The sequence below is a fragment of the Peromyscus maniculatus genome, chromosome 23 (assembly GCF_049852395.1).
Source record: "Peromyscus maniculatus bairdii isolate BWxNUB_F1_BW_parent chromosome 23, HU_Pman_BW_mat_3.1, whole genome shotgun sequence".
In the NCBI taxonomy this organism is placed as follows: Eukaryota; Metazoa; Chordata; class Mammalia; order Rodentia; family Cricetidae; genus Peromyscus; species Peromyscus maniculatus.
Genome location: NC_134874.1, coordinates 57664949 through 57679965, shown reverse-complemented (window position 1 = coordinate 57679965; position 15017 = coordinate 57664949). Strand labels below are relative to the sequence as shown.

The following is a 15017-nucleotide window of genomic DNA, read 5'->3' as shown; positions in this document are numbered from 1 at the left end:
ACATACTGAAATACTGATTGGTAAATTTGTTTCAAATAAGTCAAGAGGTGAAGAGAAAAATGAAATTGAATGTAGATAAAGAGGACTGAGCAGCTGGCTTCACTTAGGGACCTTGTATAACAAAAGGTAAAGAAGGAGAAGAATTCATCTTTGTTTTACCTGCTTTCTGCCTTCTATAAACTAACCTGCACACACTCAGTTTGGTTCTTTTGTTGTTGTGTTTTGTTTGTTTGGGTTTTTTGATTTGTTGTTGTTTTGTTTTTTTAAGATAGAGTTTCTCTGTGTAACACCCCTGGCTGCCCTGGAACTCACTCTGTAGACCAGACTGGCCTCGAACTCACAGAGATCAGCCTGCCTCTGCCTTTCAAGTGCTGGAATTAAAGACATGCACCCCCACCTCTCTGCTCAATCTGGTGCTTTAATAATATTTATTACAAATAAGAATCTTAGGAGGATTCCTATTGTTTACTTTGGTCTGTTGCCACCCTTACCCAGACTAGACTGTGACACATATCATTAGCATGGCCTAGATCTGGTGCAGCTAGTCCTCAGGAAGCATTTATAAAGGGAAGAGAGAAATTTGAGAGGTTCTTCCAAAGTCAGGACATTGTAAAGCTCTCATTGTCTTGTGAGCTGTTTGTCACACTCGTTTCCATAATTCCTGTGGACTGGAATCCCTGTAGCTTCATGTGCTGGCCAGCTGTGCAGCAGATGTCAGTGGCTCTGATGGATGGGCTGGGGCCATAGACTGCTTTCACAGTGCACTTCCCACTCCAGCCTCACTCAGCATCTCTGTTTTTATCAGTTTCTAAGAGTTTGGTTGAAGAAAGATTCTTCAGTTTAAATTTTTATTGAAATAATTTGGCATAAGTAAGGTTCAGTTTAACTATTAACCATGATTAAGGTATACATTTAGAACTTGGTTTTGCTTTTAGGAACTGTTAATGTTAGAATAGTGTGTCAGGGTTGGGAGATGATTTAGATGGTAAAGTACTTACCTTGTAATCACAAAGACTGTGTGTGTGTGTGTGTGTGTGTGTGTGTGTGTGTGTGTGTGTGTGTGTGTGTGTGTGTGTGTTTCGAGACAGGGTTTCTCTGTGTAACTTTGGAGCCTGTCCTGGAACTGGCTGGCCTTGAACTCACAGAGATCCGCCTGGCTCTTCCTCCTGAGTGCTGGGATTAAAGGCATGCGCCACCACCGCCTGGCTCAAAAAGACCTTTATTTAGTTCTTGGCATCCAACTAGAAATGCCCGCCATGGTCATAGCGGGGCATGCTTGTAATCTCAGTGCCCGGGCAGGAAAGGCAGGAGGCTCCTGGGGCCTGTTGGCCGTCCAGTCTACTGTGATGGAGAGCTCCAGGCCAGTGAAAGACCATGTCTCATAGGAGGTGGGCAGCATGTCTGAGGATGACACCGGAGGTTGTCCTCTGGCCTGTACACACATGCACCCCATGTACACAGACATGCACATGCGCATACACGTACACATTCATAATTTTTAAAGAAAAGAATGCACTGTCATTTTGAAAATATTAGGAGTTTTCTTACCTAATTTCTTCCTCTTCACTCTCGCATATATTGACATGGTATGTTTTTAAATATTACTATTTTTTGTACTTTACAAGTTTAAATTAAATATGATATATGATAACTTGGATAATTTATAGTGAATGATATATTCAAAGTAGACCTATACTCAGAAAAATTTAAAAATTTTCTCCATTGGTAAAATTGGAAAAACAAGTGGTTTCTGTGAATAAAGCTAGTATGAATGCATTTAAACATTTTATTTTGTAAAGACTAACCAGTTCTTCACAAATGAAAAAAAGAAATTCTACTAAAGGCCAGTTTAGTCCCTGGGATCCACCTGTCTCCACTGACCAGCTCTGGGAATATAGGCATGCACTGCCATGTCTGGCTTAATAAATGTATTTATTTTTGATGATATTTTTTAACTTAGGGTGGCTTTATCAGAATGTAAGTCTGTTATAAGCTGAGGAATGTCTCTATATACAACAGAATGTTTTCAACTATAAAAAGGAAGAAAAAAAAAAACCTGCTACATGCTGCAACAAGGATGAACCTTGAAGATAATACTGAGTGAATGAGCCAGACACAAAAGGCTAAGTATGAGGCAGGGTGCTTTCAAAGTCCTGAGTTTGATCCCTAGACTCTACAAAAAAAGCTAGGCATGGTAGTACATGCCAGTGCTTGTAGTCCCATTGCAGAGGAGGTGGGGATGGATGGATCCCTGGGGCTCACTAGCCAGCCTAGCCTGTGTGGCAGACTCCAGGCCAATGAGAGAACATGTCTCAAATAGATAGGTAAGCAGGTGGGTGGGTGGATGGGTGGATGGGTGGATGACTAAGTAAACGAGTCGGGGAAGACGGCTCAGTGACTAAGCACGTGCCACTTGCTCTTCTAGAGGAAGTGAGTTTGATCACCAACATCCACATCAGGTGGTTCACAACTGCTCATAACTCCAGCTTCTGGGGATCCTGCTCCCACTTCTTACCTGCATGGTCACCTGCACATGTAGCAGACACACAGATACACATGAATATACATAAAAACCAATCAGTCACATGGATGGCACCTCAAAAGCGATACCCAAAGTTGTCCTTCTTCCTCCTGCCACCTCCTCAGTACCGGGAATACAGGTACATGCCTGTCAACACAAATGAGAAAGACAGGTGTTATGAGAACCCACCAACACTAGGTGTCTACCATAGAAACCCTTAGGGACAGGTAGTAGAGTTTACCTAGAGCTGAGTCATTGATAGATAAAGCATTTCTGCTTGGAATGGTGAAAGTTTATAGTAGTGATGGTTCTACAGTATTGAATATATTTAATGCCACCAATTTGTGGATTTAAAAATGGCTAAGATTGTAATTTTGATAAAAAATGAAATCATCAGTCAAGCAACAAATGACAGATTTATACTGATATCCTCTTTCCAGTATTTTTTTCCCTGCAGGTTTTTCTGTCACAAAGCACCTGTGTAGCAATCACACCTTTTCAAATGTTAAATTGATCGAATGCTTAACATTAGTAAGCGCTGACTATGTGGCCATTGCTGCTGGGGTGGGTGGGTGGGGTCTGTGATGGAGCCCTGTTTTGTTGTCCAAGCTGGCTGTGGACTCCTGGGCTTCAGGTGGTCTTTCTACTTCAGCATTCATTATCGAAGACCTCTGTTCAGTTCCTTGCAGCCAGGTAGAAATGCCTGCCATGGTGGTAGCAGGGCATGCTCATAATCCTTGTATACATGTGTGTGCTACCACACCTAATTTGGTATGACTCTTTTTTTTTTTTTTTTTGTATTATCTTTGTGTTAAATTTTGAATGAATCTCCTTTGTTTTGTAGTTACTTCGAGAGCTTAAGCACCCCAACGTCATCTCTCTTCAGAAGGTGTTTCTGTCTCATGCTGATCGGAAAGTATGGCTTCTCTTTGACTATGCTGAACATGACCTCTGGGTAAGGTGGACTGCTGGTAGACAGGGCAGTTGTTTTCAGTCAGCTTGAAAGTGACTGAACAGTTAGCTTCCACTGCATTAGACTAGAAATCACCTTACCAAAAGGCTGCGAAGCAGAAGTGTGTGGGGGTATTTATTTGCATATATTTAATGAGACATCTTAGAGGCTGAACTCATGTCTAAACTTGAAAGTCACTTGTGTTTTAATTTTATTTTTACCTTATACATATAGCCTGAAGGAAATTTCATACAATGTTATAATTTTGAATATGAAAAAAATGTTTCATGGTGTGAAATCATGTTAGCTCTCAGAAAGTTTTGAATGTCAAAGTATTTTGGGTCTTCAGACTAGGGAGGTTGCCAGTATTTCTTCTTGATTCTGGCGCATTGTCCTTTGTAACAGACGATAAAGAAATAAGGAGTGTGAACAACTCAGAACATTGTTTCCTAACTACAGAGTTGATTTTAAAAGGTGACCTTGTTTGCTATAAGGTTTTTTTTTTTTTTTTTTTTTTTTTTTTTTTTAAGATTTATTTATTTATGATATATACAGCATGTTTGCCTGCAGGCCAGAAGAGGGTGCCAGATCTCATTACAGATGGTTGTGAGCCACCATGTGGTTGCTGGGAATTGAACTCAGGACCTCTGGAAAGAGCAGGCAGTGCTCTTAACCTCTGAGCTTTCTCTCCAGCCCTGCTATAAGGTTTTGAAAGGACATATTTTTCTTTATTTTGTAGTGTGAAGGAATTTAAAATGAAATAGTACTTGTTGGGTAAGCATGCTATAAGAGGATAGACAGGTCTAACTACTGTCCCTGCCCCTGTCCTTTAATGCTAGGAAAGTCTCAATAGTTAGGAATAGAAGCTGTTAGAAGCTGTATGAGCTAAATGTCAAATCTTAGTGATTTCTTAGTTACTCACAATTGATATTTAATATAATGTATTCCATTTTCATTGGCAATAATATGTTTTACTATTTGAATTGGCATACTTTTGCATAGAGAAAAATCATTGCTGATGAGAGCTACACTACAAAACAAGATTAGTGCAAAAATAGATTGCACTATCTCTTGTGGAGTTTGTTTCTTAGGTTTGTTTGGCCTATGGCATTTTTACATACTTAGACCCAAATTGTATATTGAAGATTTCTCAAATGAGTAATTATAGTTGACTGGTTTAGCCCGTACCAGGAAAGACTCATAGTATATTGATAAGACTGTAAATGCATCTTATCAACATCTGCCTTACTGTCACCCATGTTCAGCAGCCAGCCTTAATAAACTCAGTGAGGCACACCGTGTAGGACGTGAGAGCAGGAGGGGCGGACGTCTGAGGACATAGACAGAACTTATATATCGTATTCAGTGTGACATGACAAGCATTTTACATAGAAGCTACATTGCATAGAATTTGATGTGTATAAGTAATTCATCATTGCATTTTTCATTATTTTACTAGTACTTACTGAAGGCAAATGAATATTTTTAACATTACTTTAATAAAAACAGGACAGCTCATTTCCCTAAAACTTATAACTTTACTTTTTTTTCCTACTTTAATTGGAATATTATATGTGGATTGACAGACATAGGCAGCAAAAGTTACACTTAAGAGTTGCTTTGAAGATCATTTAGATTTATAGCCTGTGTACTGTGCATTTGATTTTTTAGCCTTGGAATATGAAGAATGTACAGACAAGAAATTCCCATGCTATGTGATTTTATTGGTTTATAGTTTTTAAAATATTTTATTTTTTAGAAAAATCACTGTACTATTTGAAGTGTGACCTGAAAAAATACACCTTCAGCTATCTTACCTCCTCTACTTGGTTTTTATTCTGGGAAGCTTGAAGCTTTTAGTTCTTTAATATGCTCTCTGATTAAACCTATTTTTATTACATTTGGAGAGTCGGTGGTATTTCTTCTTATTGACACAGCCTTGATATCACATTTTAGGGTAGGTGATAAATATTCTAAATTATTAAATAATATCTGAGGTATAAAACTGAGAAGGAACTTAATGTAGCCTGGTGCTGTTGTCAAATGCAAACAGGTGTGCACCAATGAATGCGTTTGTCTTTTCACTTCAGATGCTTTGCTACATTTTCCTCTTTGGGAAATCCAGCTCCTTGGTTCAACAGCTTACTAGTTCTTTCTTCTGTTCGATAGTCTGTGTAACAAACATCAGGTAGAAAAACAGATGTTAGCCTGCATGTTAACCATCACACTTCTACTCTCTTTTTCTTTTTAACCACAAGAATCTACTTAATGATGAAGAGCTCCTGTGTAGTATGTGCTAGAGATGAGTGTGAAGTGGTGTAGGAGGCAGAGCTGACCTGAGATGGTCCTGAAATTTACAGGTGTTATACAGACAATAAAGAAGATCATCGGCCAGGTGGTAGTGGCACACGCCTTTAATCCCAGCACTTGGGAGGCAGAGCCAGGCGGATCTCTGTGAGTTCGAGGCCAGCCTGGGCTACAGAGTGAGTTCCAGAACAGCCAGAGCTGTTACACAGAGAAACCCTGTCTCAAAAACAAAACAAACAAACAAAAAAAGAAGATCATTGAGAGCTTGAAACATGGAAAAGAAGAAACCTTTTCCTGTATATTTATTAGCAAAGTGTTTTAATTGATAAAGTTGTACTTTATTTCTCTCTAGTTGTCTAGTCACTTGTACAGGAAAAGCTTTGCAGGTTACCAGGCAGGCTCTTTCCTCATCTGAATCCTTTATGTTTCTGAGTATATCCAGCTTGAACTGGCTATCTACTTGTTATCATTTCTTTAGTTTCTATATGTTGGCTGTGTTTTATTGAAACATCCGATTGCTCTTCATAACCCGTGAGTGTCAGAAATTGGTACCACACCTGTGCTGTTCAGTCAGTCAGAATTTTGTCTTTCCTCCTTTTTATTGAATCTTTATAGGAAAAAAATGGTTCTTTTCTTGGAAATTCCTGCCAGATAAACAGATCCATAGTGCCCCAGATGTAATCAACATTAATTATATTTTAAAATGAAGAGCACCCTAGGTCCCGCCTCTCTGTCTTCTTTCATCTCCTGAGATGCTCTTCCATCTAAACATGGAGCGACCTTGCTTGTTAGGATGTGCTTCCTGTGTGTGCTAGTTCTGTTGGGCTGTAGTACAGGTTCTCAGTTCTCGGGTGATCGCGACACTGCCTTTTTTTGTTTGTAAAGCTTCTTGTGCTGTTTTCTTTCTTCCAGCATATAATTAAGTTTCACAGAGCTTCAAAAGCCAACAAGAAGCCAGTTCAGTTACCTCGGGGAATGGTGAAGTCACTGTTGTACCAGATCCTGGATGGGATTCACTATCTTCATGCCAACTGGGTGTTGCACAGGGATTTGGTGAGTTGATCAATAGCTGGGTTCAACCAGGAAATGTATTTATGGTGGTCACTTTCCCCGTTGTCTGTAGAGAAATCTCGCCATAGATGGTGTGTGAGCATTCGGTAGTCTTGTCTTCCCTGCCTCGCTTGGTGAGGCTCTTCTGCAGTGTGGAAATACTCGGTGACTTGGGCTAGTCAAGAGTGGGTTCTCTCAAGGCTCTGGTAAAGCCATCTCAAGAAGAAAGGGGCCGGCGACGGTGGCGCACACCTTTAATCCCAGCACTCGGGAGGGAGAGGAAGGTGGATCTGGCCAGCCTGGTCTACAAAGCGAGATTCAGGACAGGCACCAAAAACTACACAGAGAAACCCTGTCTGGAAAAACCAAAAAAAAAAAAAAGAGGAGGAGGAGGAGTTTGGAAGACCAGAGCACCTTAACAAAAGGCAACAAAAATCTCTTGTCTGTAGATACTGTCCAAATAATAATGACGAATACCACTGCATGCAGCAATGCTGAACAGTATTAATGTAGCCCCTACAATAAGGACCTGTTCTCCACTCCATTATCCTTCTACATACATCACACTGCCTGGCTAGTCATGCATTTGGAATGTTCTTCATATGGCAGCACTCTTCTTGTGGCTTCCTTCCTTGGAGTGAGAGGTCCCTAATGTTTTGTTTTTTTTTTTTTTTTTTTTTTTTTGGTTTTTCGAGACAGGGTTTCTCTGTGTAGATTTGAGCCTTTTCCTGGAACTCACTTGGTAGTCCAGGCTGGCCTCGAACTCACAGAGATCTGCCTGGCTCTGCCTCCCGAGTGCTGGGATTAAAGGCGTGCACTACCACCGCCCAGCCTTTTTTTTTTTTAAATATTTATTTATTTCTTTTACATCCCAACAGCAGTTTCCTCTCCCTCCTCTCCTCCCAGTTCCTCTCCACCACCTTTCTTCTGCACCACCACCCCATCCTGTCCACTCCTCCTCCATTTCTCTTAGGAAAGGGCAGGCAGGCCTCCCACTCCCATGGATGTCAACCAAACATGGCACATCAAGCTGCAGTCAGACTAAGCACTCCCAGTATTCAGGCTGGACAAGACGATCCAGTATCAGTAGTAGGGTTCCAAAAGCCAATGGAAGAGTCAGAGACACCCCTACTCCCATTGTTCAGAGTCCCACAAGACCACATTACACATCTGTAACATAAATGCAGAGGGCCTAGGTCAGTCCCATGCAGGCTCGCTGGTTGTCAGTTCAGTCTCTGAGCTCCTATGAACCCAGGTTAGTTGGTTCTCTGGGTTTTCTTGTGATGTCCTTGCTCTTTTAAGCATCTAGCTGTCTTGTGTCTCCCAGGTACATGGGTCCTAGAGCCATTATCTGGACACTTAGCACAGCCGGCCCCCTTAAAGCTGGTCGCTGTTCAGGTGCCAACCTCTCAAACCTTGCTTTCGGGGTGAAAGACTACATTTTAAAAAGTGTTAGTACTTCCTGTCAGCTAAAACTTAAAATTTTGGGTTTAATTTGAGGTCTACAATTTTTTAATGTAGCTACATATGATGCTGATGTATGTGGTAATATGTGGTCCTAAGATGTTTACTCTCAGACTCTGTTCAGAAGCCACACAGCTTTTAGCATTACATACAGATGAAACACTTATCAGAACAAATACAATTCATAGTCCATTATAGTTTCTGTGCCTTTGAAGTAAGGTTGATAAATGGTGACAGTGATGTATGAAACACATGTATGTAGATTTCTAAAGTTACGACTTTGACCAGTTAATTGGTGAAATGTTCCGCCTTACCAAAAGAAACTACGTGGTAAGGTGGATAATTGATACACACACCTTGAAAATACCCTTTTGATAATAGCCAAGGATTTACTGAACTTTCTGTTTTATTAAATCAGGTTCATTATTAATACAAATACTGGCTTGAGCATGCCTGTGATGCCAGCACCCAAGAGGCAAAAGTAGGAAGATCACAATTTTGAGGTCATTCTGGCTACATTTGCTCCCAAAAATAAACCTGGAAGCATTCTTTTGTTAAGATGGTAGAGATTAATATTGGGTGCTTTTACACCTAATACCCTGTTTGATAAGTGAAGATTTATATTGTCACCATTAATCATCACACAGTGCAGGCTAATAGCTCTCAGAGTTGTTTTTGGTAGGAAGTGTAGAGTCATTCATGTAGAGCCCTGTGTGGGCTTAGGGTGAGGTAAGAGCATTTGTATGGGTGTGTTTTGTTAGTTTCTAGTCATAGTGTTGGAAATTGAAGGAAAATGGTCTGATAGATAGGAAGCACGGATAGTATTTATTTTGTGAAGTAACTTATTGATCTAAACCAAATCTTTTCATATTTGAACATTAAAGTCCCCAGTCACCATAAAGTAGAGAGAAATTAAAGCACAGGTGCATGGGCTTGTGCCCTGCCTCTCCTATCCTGGTCGTTCCCTCTCTTCTACTCCCTGCTTCTTGGCAGTGAGAATGTTTGTAGCAATTATAATCCTGCCTCTGCTGCTCCTGTCCACATTAGGCTTTTCCAGAGCAGCAGAACACACAAGGTGTCAGCAGAGGGATATATAGAAAGCAGTTTATTTTAGGGAATTGGTTTGTGCATTTTAGAGGCCTAGTTATTCAGAATCTGCAGGGTAGGTTGCAAGCTGGAGATCCAGGAAGACATAGAATAACATTTGAATACTGAAGCCCATCTGCTGGTGCATCCTTTGTTGCTCACAGTCTTTTTTCTATTAGAGCCTTCATTTGATTGGATACCTTCTCACAGGAAGGGGGGCATTGGCTTTTCAGGACTGTAATGAAATACTTGACATGATTAACTTACCAAGAGAAAAGATGTATTTTGGCTCACGGTTTTGGAGCTCCCGGTTCATAGTAGATGGACCTCGTTTCCTTGGCCTCTGGTTGATGTTAGGTGGCAACGATGAGGAGTGAGAGATGGAGCAGAACTTTTGCCAGGAAGCGAAAGAGGAAGCGGTGAGACTGAGCTCCCAAACCATGAGGAGTGAGCTTCTAGTGAGCCATGACAAGGGTTCCCACTAGGCCTCACCTCCTGAAGGTTCTACCACCTCCCAGCAGAGGTTTCAAATCAGTAGTTCACAGAAATATCTAGAATAATGTTTGACTCAAACACTTGAGCACAGTGGCCCAAACTAGCTGAAATGTTAATCTTCTTATACAAACAAATCCCCAGAGGCTCTAGCTGGAGTCGGTGGGATAAGGTACTTCCATGTTCTCTCCAGTTCCTGGTTCTCTGTAGCAGGAGTTGAGACTTCCACATGTCTTTGTGGAGAGGAACTCATGGGAACTTCGTATGCAGATATCAGTAAGGATGTGTAGCCCTTTTGTGCTTCTGATGAGCTTGAGGTTTGTGTGAATCTTGGTTCCACCTCTTAACTGTGTAGCCGTGGGAAAGGTTAGCCACTCATGGCATTGGTGCTGTGGTGCTAAGAGTCAAGCCTAGGACGTTGCACTTGGTAGACATGTTTTACCATTGAACTCCACTCCCCACCCAAATGAGTAGGTTCTTGTCATCTGTAAAACGAGCCAGGCATGTGTACACGTGCACATGTGCAGACACTGGTAAAGATTAATAGGAAGCATTGGGAATGGTCCATAATGCTCAGTCTGTGTGTTCCATTTCCATCATCACATTCCCTGGAGATGTGTGTGCGATAGGTACAGGAACAAGAATGGTGATGTCTGCAGTGCAAGCATCTGCCTTGGGAAATACTGCTCAGGGTTCGGGAGGGGGACACAGCGTAGAGAACAGAAAAACTTAGAAATTCCAGTTGTAAAACACGACCATGTTCTTTCCGTTAAAAACAGTGGTTAGTGCTTTCAGGAAAAAGGAGCTGTAGCTTCAAATAGTAGTGCAGCCTTAGCTTTTGTCCTGACCCACTGGGCAGGGATGCTTGTTCTGTTCCTGGGATGGGAGAGTCTCTTCAGTGGCATGGAGTGTATGTCCCTCAGAATGTCACTGACAATGTTCTACCTCTTCTTTGGGGGTGATCAGGACACCCCGAAAATATTTATCAGAGATACGTTTCGATCTAGGACTGCTTGGAGGGAGCTCCTGGCTTTAACTACCCTCCTCTTCCCAGATTCTACTACTGACACAGGAAAGACAAAGCTAGTTTTCCTGGAGACTAGTTATTACCTTAGTATGGCATTGAGGAGTGAAGTCAAGTCACCTGGAGACTAGTTATTACCTTAGTATGGCATTGAGGACTGAGGGCAAGTCACCTGGAGACTAGTTATTACCTTAGTATGGCATTGAGGAGTGAAGTCAAGTCACCTGGAGACTAGTTATTACCTCAGTATGGCATTGAGGAGTGAAGTCAAGTCACCTGGAGACTAGTTATTACCTCAGTATGGCATTGAGAAATGAAGGCAAGTCACCTGTCAAGTCGGCTTTGGGAGGCTTCCTCAGTACTGACTAAACACTGATATCAAGGGTTTGCCAAAGCTAGTCTTGCAACACAGCTGTTCTCTCTCCCCCCCCCCCCTCCGCCCTCTGTCCCTCTCTCCTTCCTTCCTTCTCTCCCTCCCTCCCCCCTACACACACACACACACACACACACACACAGCAGATATAACATGTCCAAGTAAGTCTAAACAACTTTAAAAATAAGTCACTCTACAAGCTGCACACCATAGTCCCATTACTTGAGAGGTTAAGCCTGAGGATCCTATGAACCCAGGAGTTCAAGGTCAGCCTGGATAAAAGTTTAGAAAAAAAAAAGGATTGTGAGAAAAACTAAAACACTGGCTGAGTGGGCTTTTAGCCCCAGACTGGTTTCAGATCATAACCGGATAGGGAGTCATCCAGCAAAGGACACTGTAATACTAAGGGCTGGAGAGATGGTCCTTGGTTTAGAGCACTTGTTGCTCTTTGAGAGAACCAGGGTTTGAGTTCCAGTGCCCTCCTGGTGACTTATAACCATCTGTAACTCCAGTTCCAGGGGATCCAAGATCCTCTTCTGACCTCTGTGGGCACCAGACATGTACATATATACATACATGTCCTTACCCACTTATATGTGTGTGTATACACACACACACACACACACACACACACACACACACACACACATATGCAGGGGGAAAAAACCTCATACACATAAAATAAATAATTTTAAAAATTATTTCTAGAAATTTGGCCACTAACACAAATGCCAGGCCAGACCTTGACATAAGAAACTATTCCATAGCTGTTCTTAAACGCAGGTTCAAAACTTGGTCAGTCCAATAAGTTTAGAATAAAAATAAACTGGCTGGACACTCAGGAGCCATCTCTCCAGCCATGCAATTTGTTTGTTTGTTTGTTTTTCGAGACAGGGTTTCTCCATGTAGTTTTGGTGCCTGTTCTGGGTCTCGCTCTGTAGACCAGGCTGGCTCTGCCTCCCTAGTGCTGGGACTAAAGGCGTGCGCCACCACCGCCCGGCTTCAGAAATGTTTTAGTAGCAACAACACATAATTATCTAAGAGTTTTTTAGAAAACAATTCATGTTCTCTGTTACTCTAACACTTTTGTTCTCCTAATTTTTATTCACAGAAATTTAAAAAAAACAAACAAAACTAGTTCTGGTGTTGGGATATAACTCAGTTGATACAGTGCTTGCCCAATGTGCACAAAGTCCTGGGTTCCGTGCCCATTACCACATAAACCTAGTATGGGGAGGATTAGAAATACAATATTCTAGGCTACCTAATGAGTTTGAGGACAGCCTAGGATACATGAGATCCTATCTAAAACCAATAAATAACCCCTGATTCTAATCCCAGTCTTCATCATTCTGTGTTCTGTTTCTCCTAATCTTCATGTAGTATTTTCCATGCTCCTGGAGAAGATCTCAGGGACAAAGGTGACATAATCACATTTGTCTTTTAGAAAGACAACCCTAGCAATGGTACAGAAAATGGGTTTGATGAGAAGAAACTCAAAGTAAGGTTAAGGAGAAGACATGCATCAGGAGGCTTAGAACCACAAGAAGAGAATTCCACTCGTGGTCATGGACCTGTGGTGTGAGTTGAGGGCCAGAATTTCCCTCACTGAATGGAATCACTGCCCCGCCCCACAAGACTGCCCGTCGCTGACTGGTTACTGCAGTGTAGGAAGGCAGTCCCAGCCTCGGGCAGCACCCGTGCACCGGGCTCACTAGAACACGGTTAGTTGGGTGGGTCGTACACTCACTTTTGGTGCTCCACCAGCTGCCCCAGGGGGCACTGTGATGATGATGATGATGATGATGATGATGATGATGATGATGATAAGGATCTCAGAATTTCTTTGTGGAATGAAATGTGACGACGATGATAGCAAAACGCACTGTTCCAAGAACTCTGTGCCTTGACTGTTGAGAATCCCGTTAGGAGGGATCCAGAGTGGTGACAGGGCCTGCACTGATCTTCCGTCGTTTGTTTCTGGTGCTGAGTTGCATCCTCTTGGAACAGGAATTTGTAGCCTGGTGTAACTATGGTGGAACCATAGCCTGCCATTTCCGTAGCCGCAGCAGCTGTTTTCCCTTTAGCCTCTTCAAAAGACCTGATTTTGACCTTTGGGGCTTAGCAGGACAGGCTTAGACTGTTGTGACTGCCTCGCAGCCATCTCCAGTGACGCTGCAGAGCCTGTGAAGTGGTTGCCACTTTAACAGCTTTCATAAAAATCTCTTATTTTGATTTTTCTAATGGTTTATTTATTTATATTTCATGTGCATTGGAGTTTTGCCTGTATAAGGGTGTTGGATTCCCTGGAAATGGAGTTAGACAGTTGTGAGCTGCCATGTGGGTGCTGGGAACTGACCCCAGGTCTTTTGAAAGTGCAGCCAATGCCCTTAACCACTGAGCCACCTCTCCAGCCCCTCTAATTGGATTTTCAAGTTGTTTAGATTATTATTGGAGCGGCATCCCAATCCAGTCTCACTTCCCTTTGTCGGATTGGTAAATTGAAGCAGTGTCAGTGGGGAGGGCAGCAGGGTAAGGTTTGAGGGAGAAGCCAGATGCCGCTGCCTTCCTCCCTGCTTCTCAAATGCCACTTTGAACAAGTTGTGACAGTCTGCTATGTTTTTTAGAGTTTAAAACCAAAGTTCCCCTTTGGCAGAATCTCATGTTAAACTTTATCTTCTCTTTTATTTAAAAACAAAAACTCAAAACTGTTGTTAATGAAAAATTACTGTGCCAACTTGTTTAGAAAAAGACCATATTAGATTTCTGTACATTAAACATAGGTGGAAGTCTTATGGCTTCCAAAACAGAGTAGCCAGTGAATTTTTGCCTGTAATTAGTTTGCTACTTTGTATTCAATGATCTATGGGGATTAATTTTTCTTAAATTCTTAGAACTTTTTAAATAATTGAAACTATGCATCAGACCTGGTGACTCTTGCCAGAATCCTAGCACTCAGGAGGAGGACATGGAGAGTTACCACAAGTTCAAAGCCAGGCTGTGTACATCCTAAGTTCTAGGCCAGCCAGGACTACAGAGTAATACTCTCAAAAACAAAAAGTGGGAGATGGAGACCAGCAGATCACTGGGAATTCAAGGCTGCCGTGGTCTACATAGTGAGTTCCAGACTAGTCAGGGCTACATCATGAGACCCTGTCTCAAAAAAGGAAAAAAAGAGAGAACCTCAGCATTGTAAGTTTCCAGTGCTCCACAGTGAAGACCTCTTGAGTAAGCTGTCTGCTGCTGCACTGGGGCCTGTGTGCGGCTTTGCTGGGTACACATACAGTTTCTTACGTGGCTTCCTACATTTCACTTTAATTTGTTAGTACAAGTTTTTATTTAAGTAGATTTATGTTATGTTAACATTTTTCTATTTAAAAGAAAACTACTGCTGTCTATTGAAAAGATTTGTTTGTTTGTTTCCACAGAAACCTGCTAATATTTTAGTTATGGGTGAAGGTCCTGAGCGAGGAAGAGTAAAAATCGGTATGTTACATCTTTGATATGTCACAGTTCAGTGCACTTTTAAAATGGTTGTGGGCAGCTGTTTTCTATGTCAATATGTACATAGTCATAGTTCCAGATGTCAAAAACATTTCAGAGGAGTGTACATAAAAGGGAAAACCTCCCCCCAGGTGTCAGATGATCCTTAGAGAATGAACAGCTGTAGCTGTAAAATAAACCACACAGGCTTTCTCCAGACCCCACCCTAGTTAAGCAGCTTCTGTCCCCAGCCGCTTTGGCTCCT

At 41.9% G+C, this 15017-nt stretch overlaps 1 protein-coding gene across 12 annotated transcripts in view; it reads left to right on the top strand.

Moving 5' to 3' along the window:
- Positions 1 to 15017, top strand: part of Cdk8 (cyclin dependent kinase 8) — a 68999-nt gene that overhangs the window by 33665 nt on the left and 20317 nt on the right. For 10 of the 12 annotated variants that reach the window (XM_076561319.1, XM_076561317.1, XM_076561315.1 and 7 more), the window contains exons 3-5: positions 3366 to 3476; positions 6693 to 6833; positions 14698 to 14755. In XM_076561319.1, the coding sequence (XP_076417434.1) occupies positions 3366 to 3476; positions 6693 to 6833; positions 14698 to 14755 (310 nt within the window). The remainder of the gene's footprint in view (positions 1 to 3365; positions 3477 to 6692; positions 6834 to 14697; positions 14756 to 15017) is intronic. The other 2 variants (XM_076561318.1, XM_015998285.3) reach the window with 1 other exon arrangement.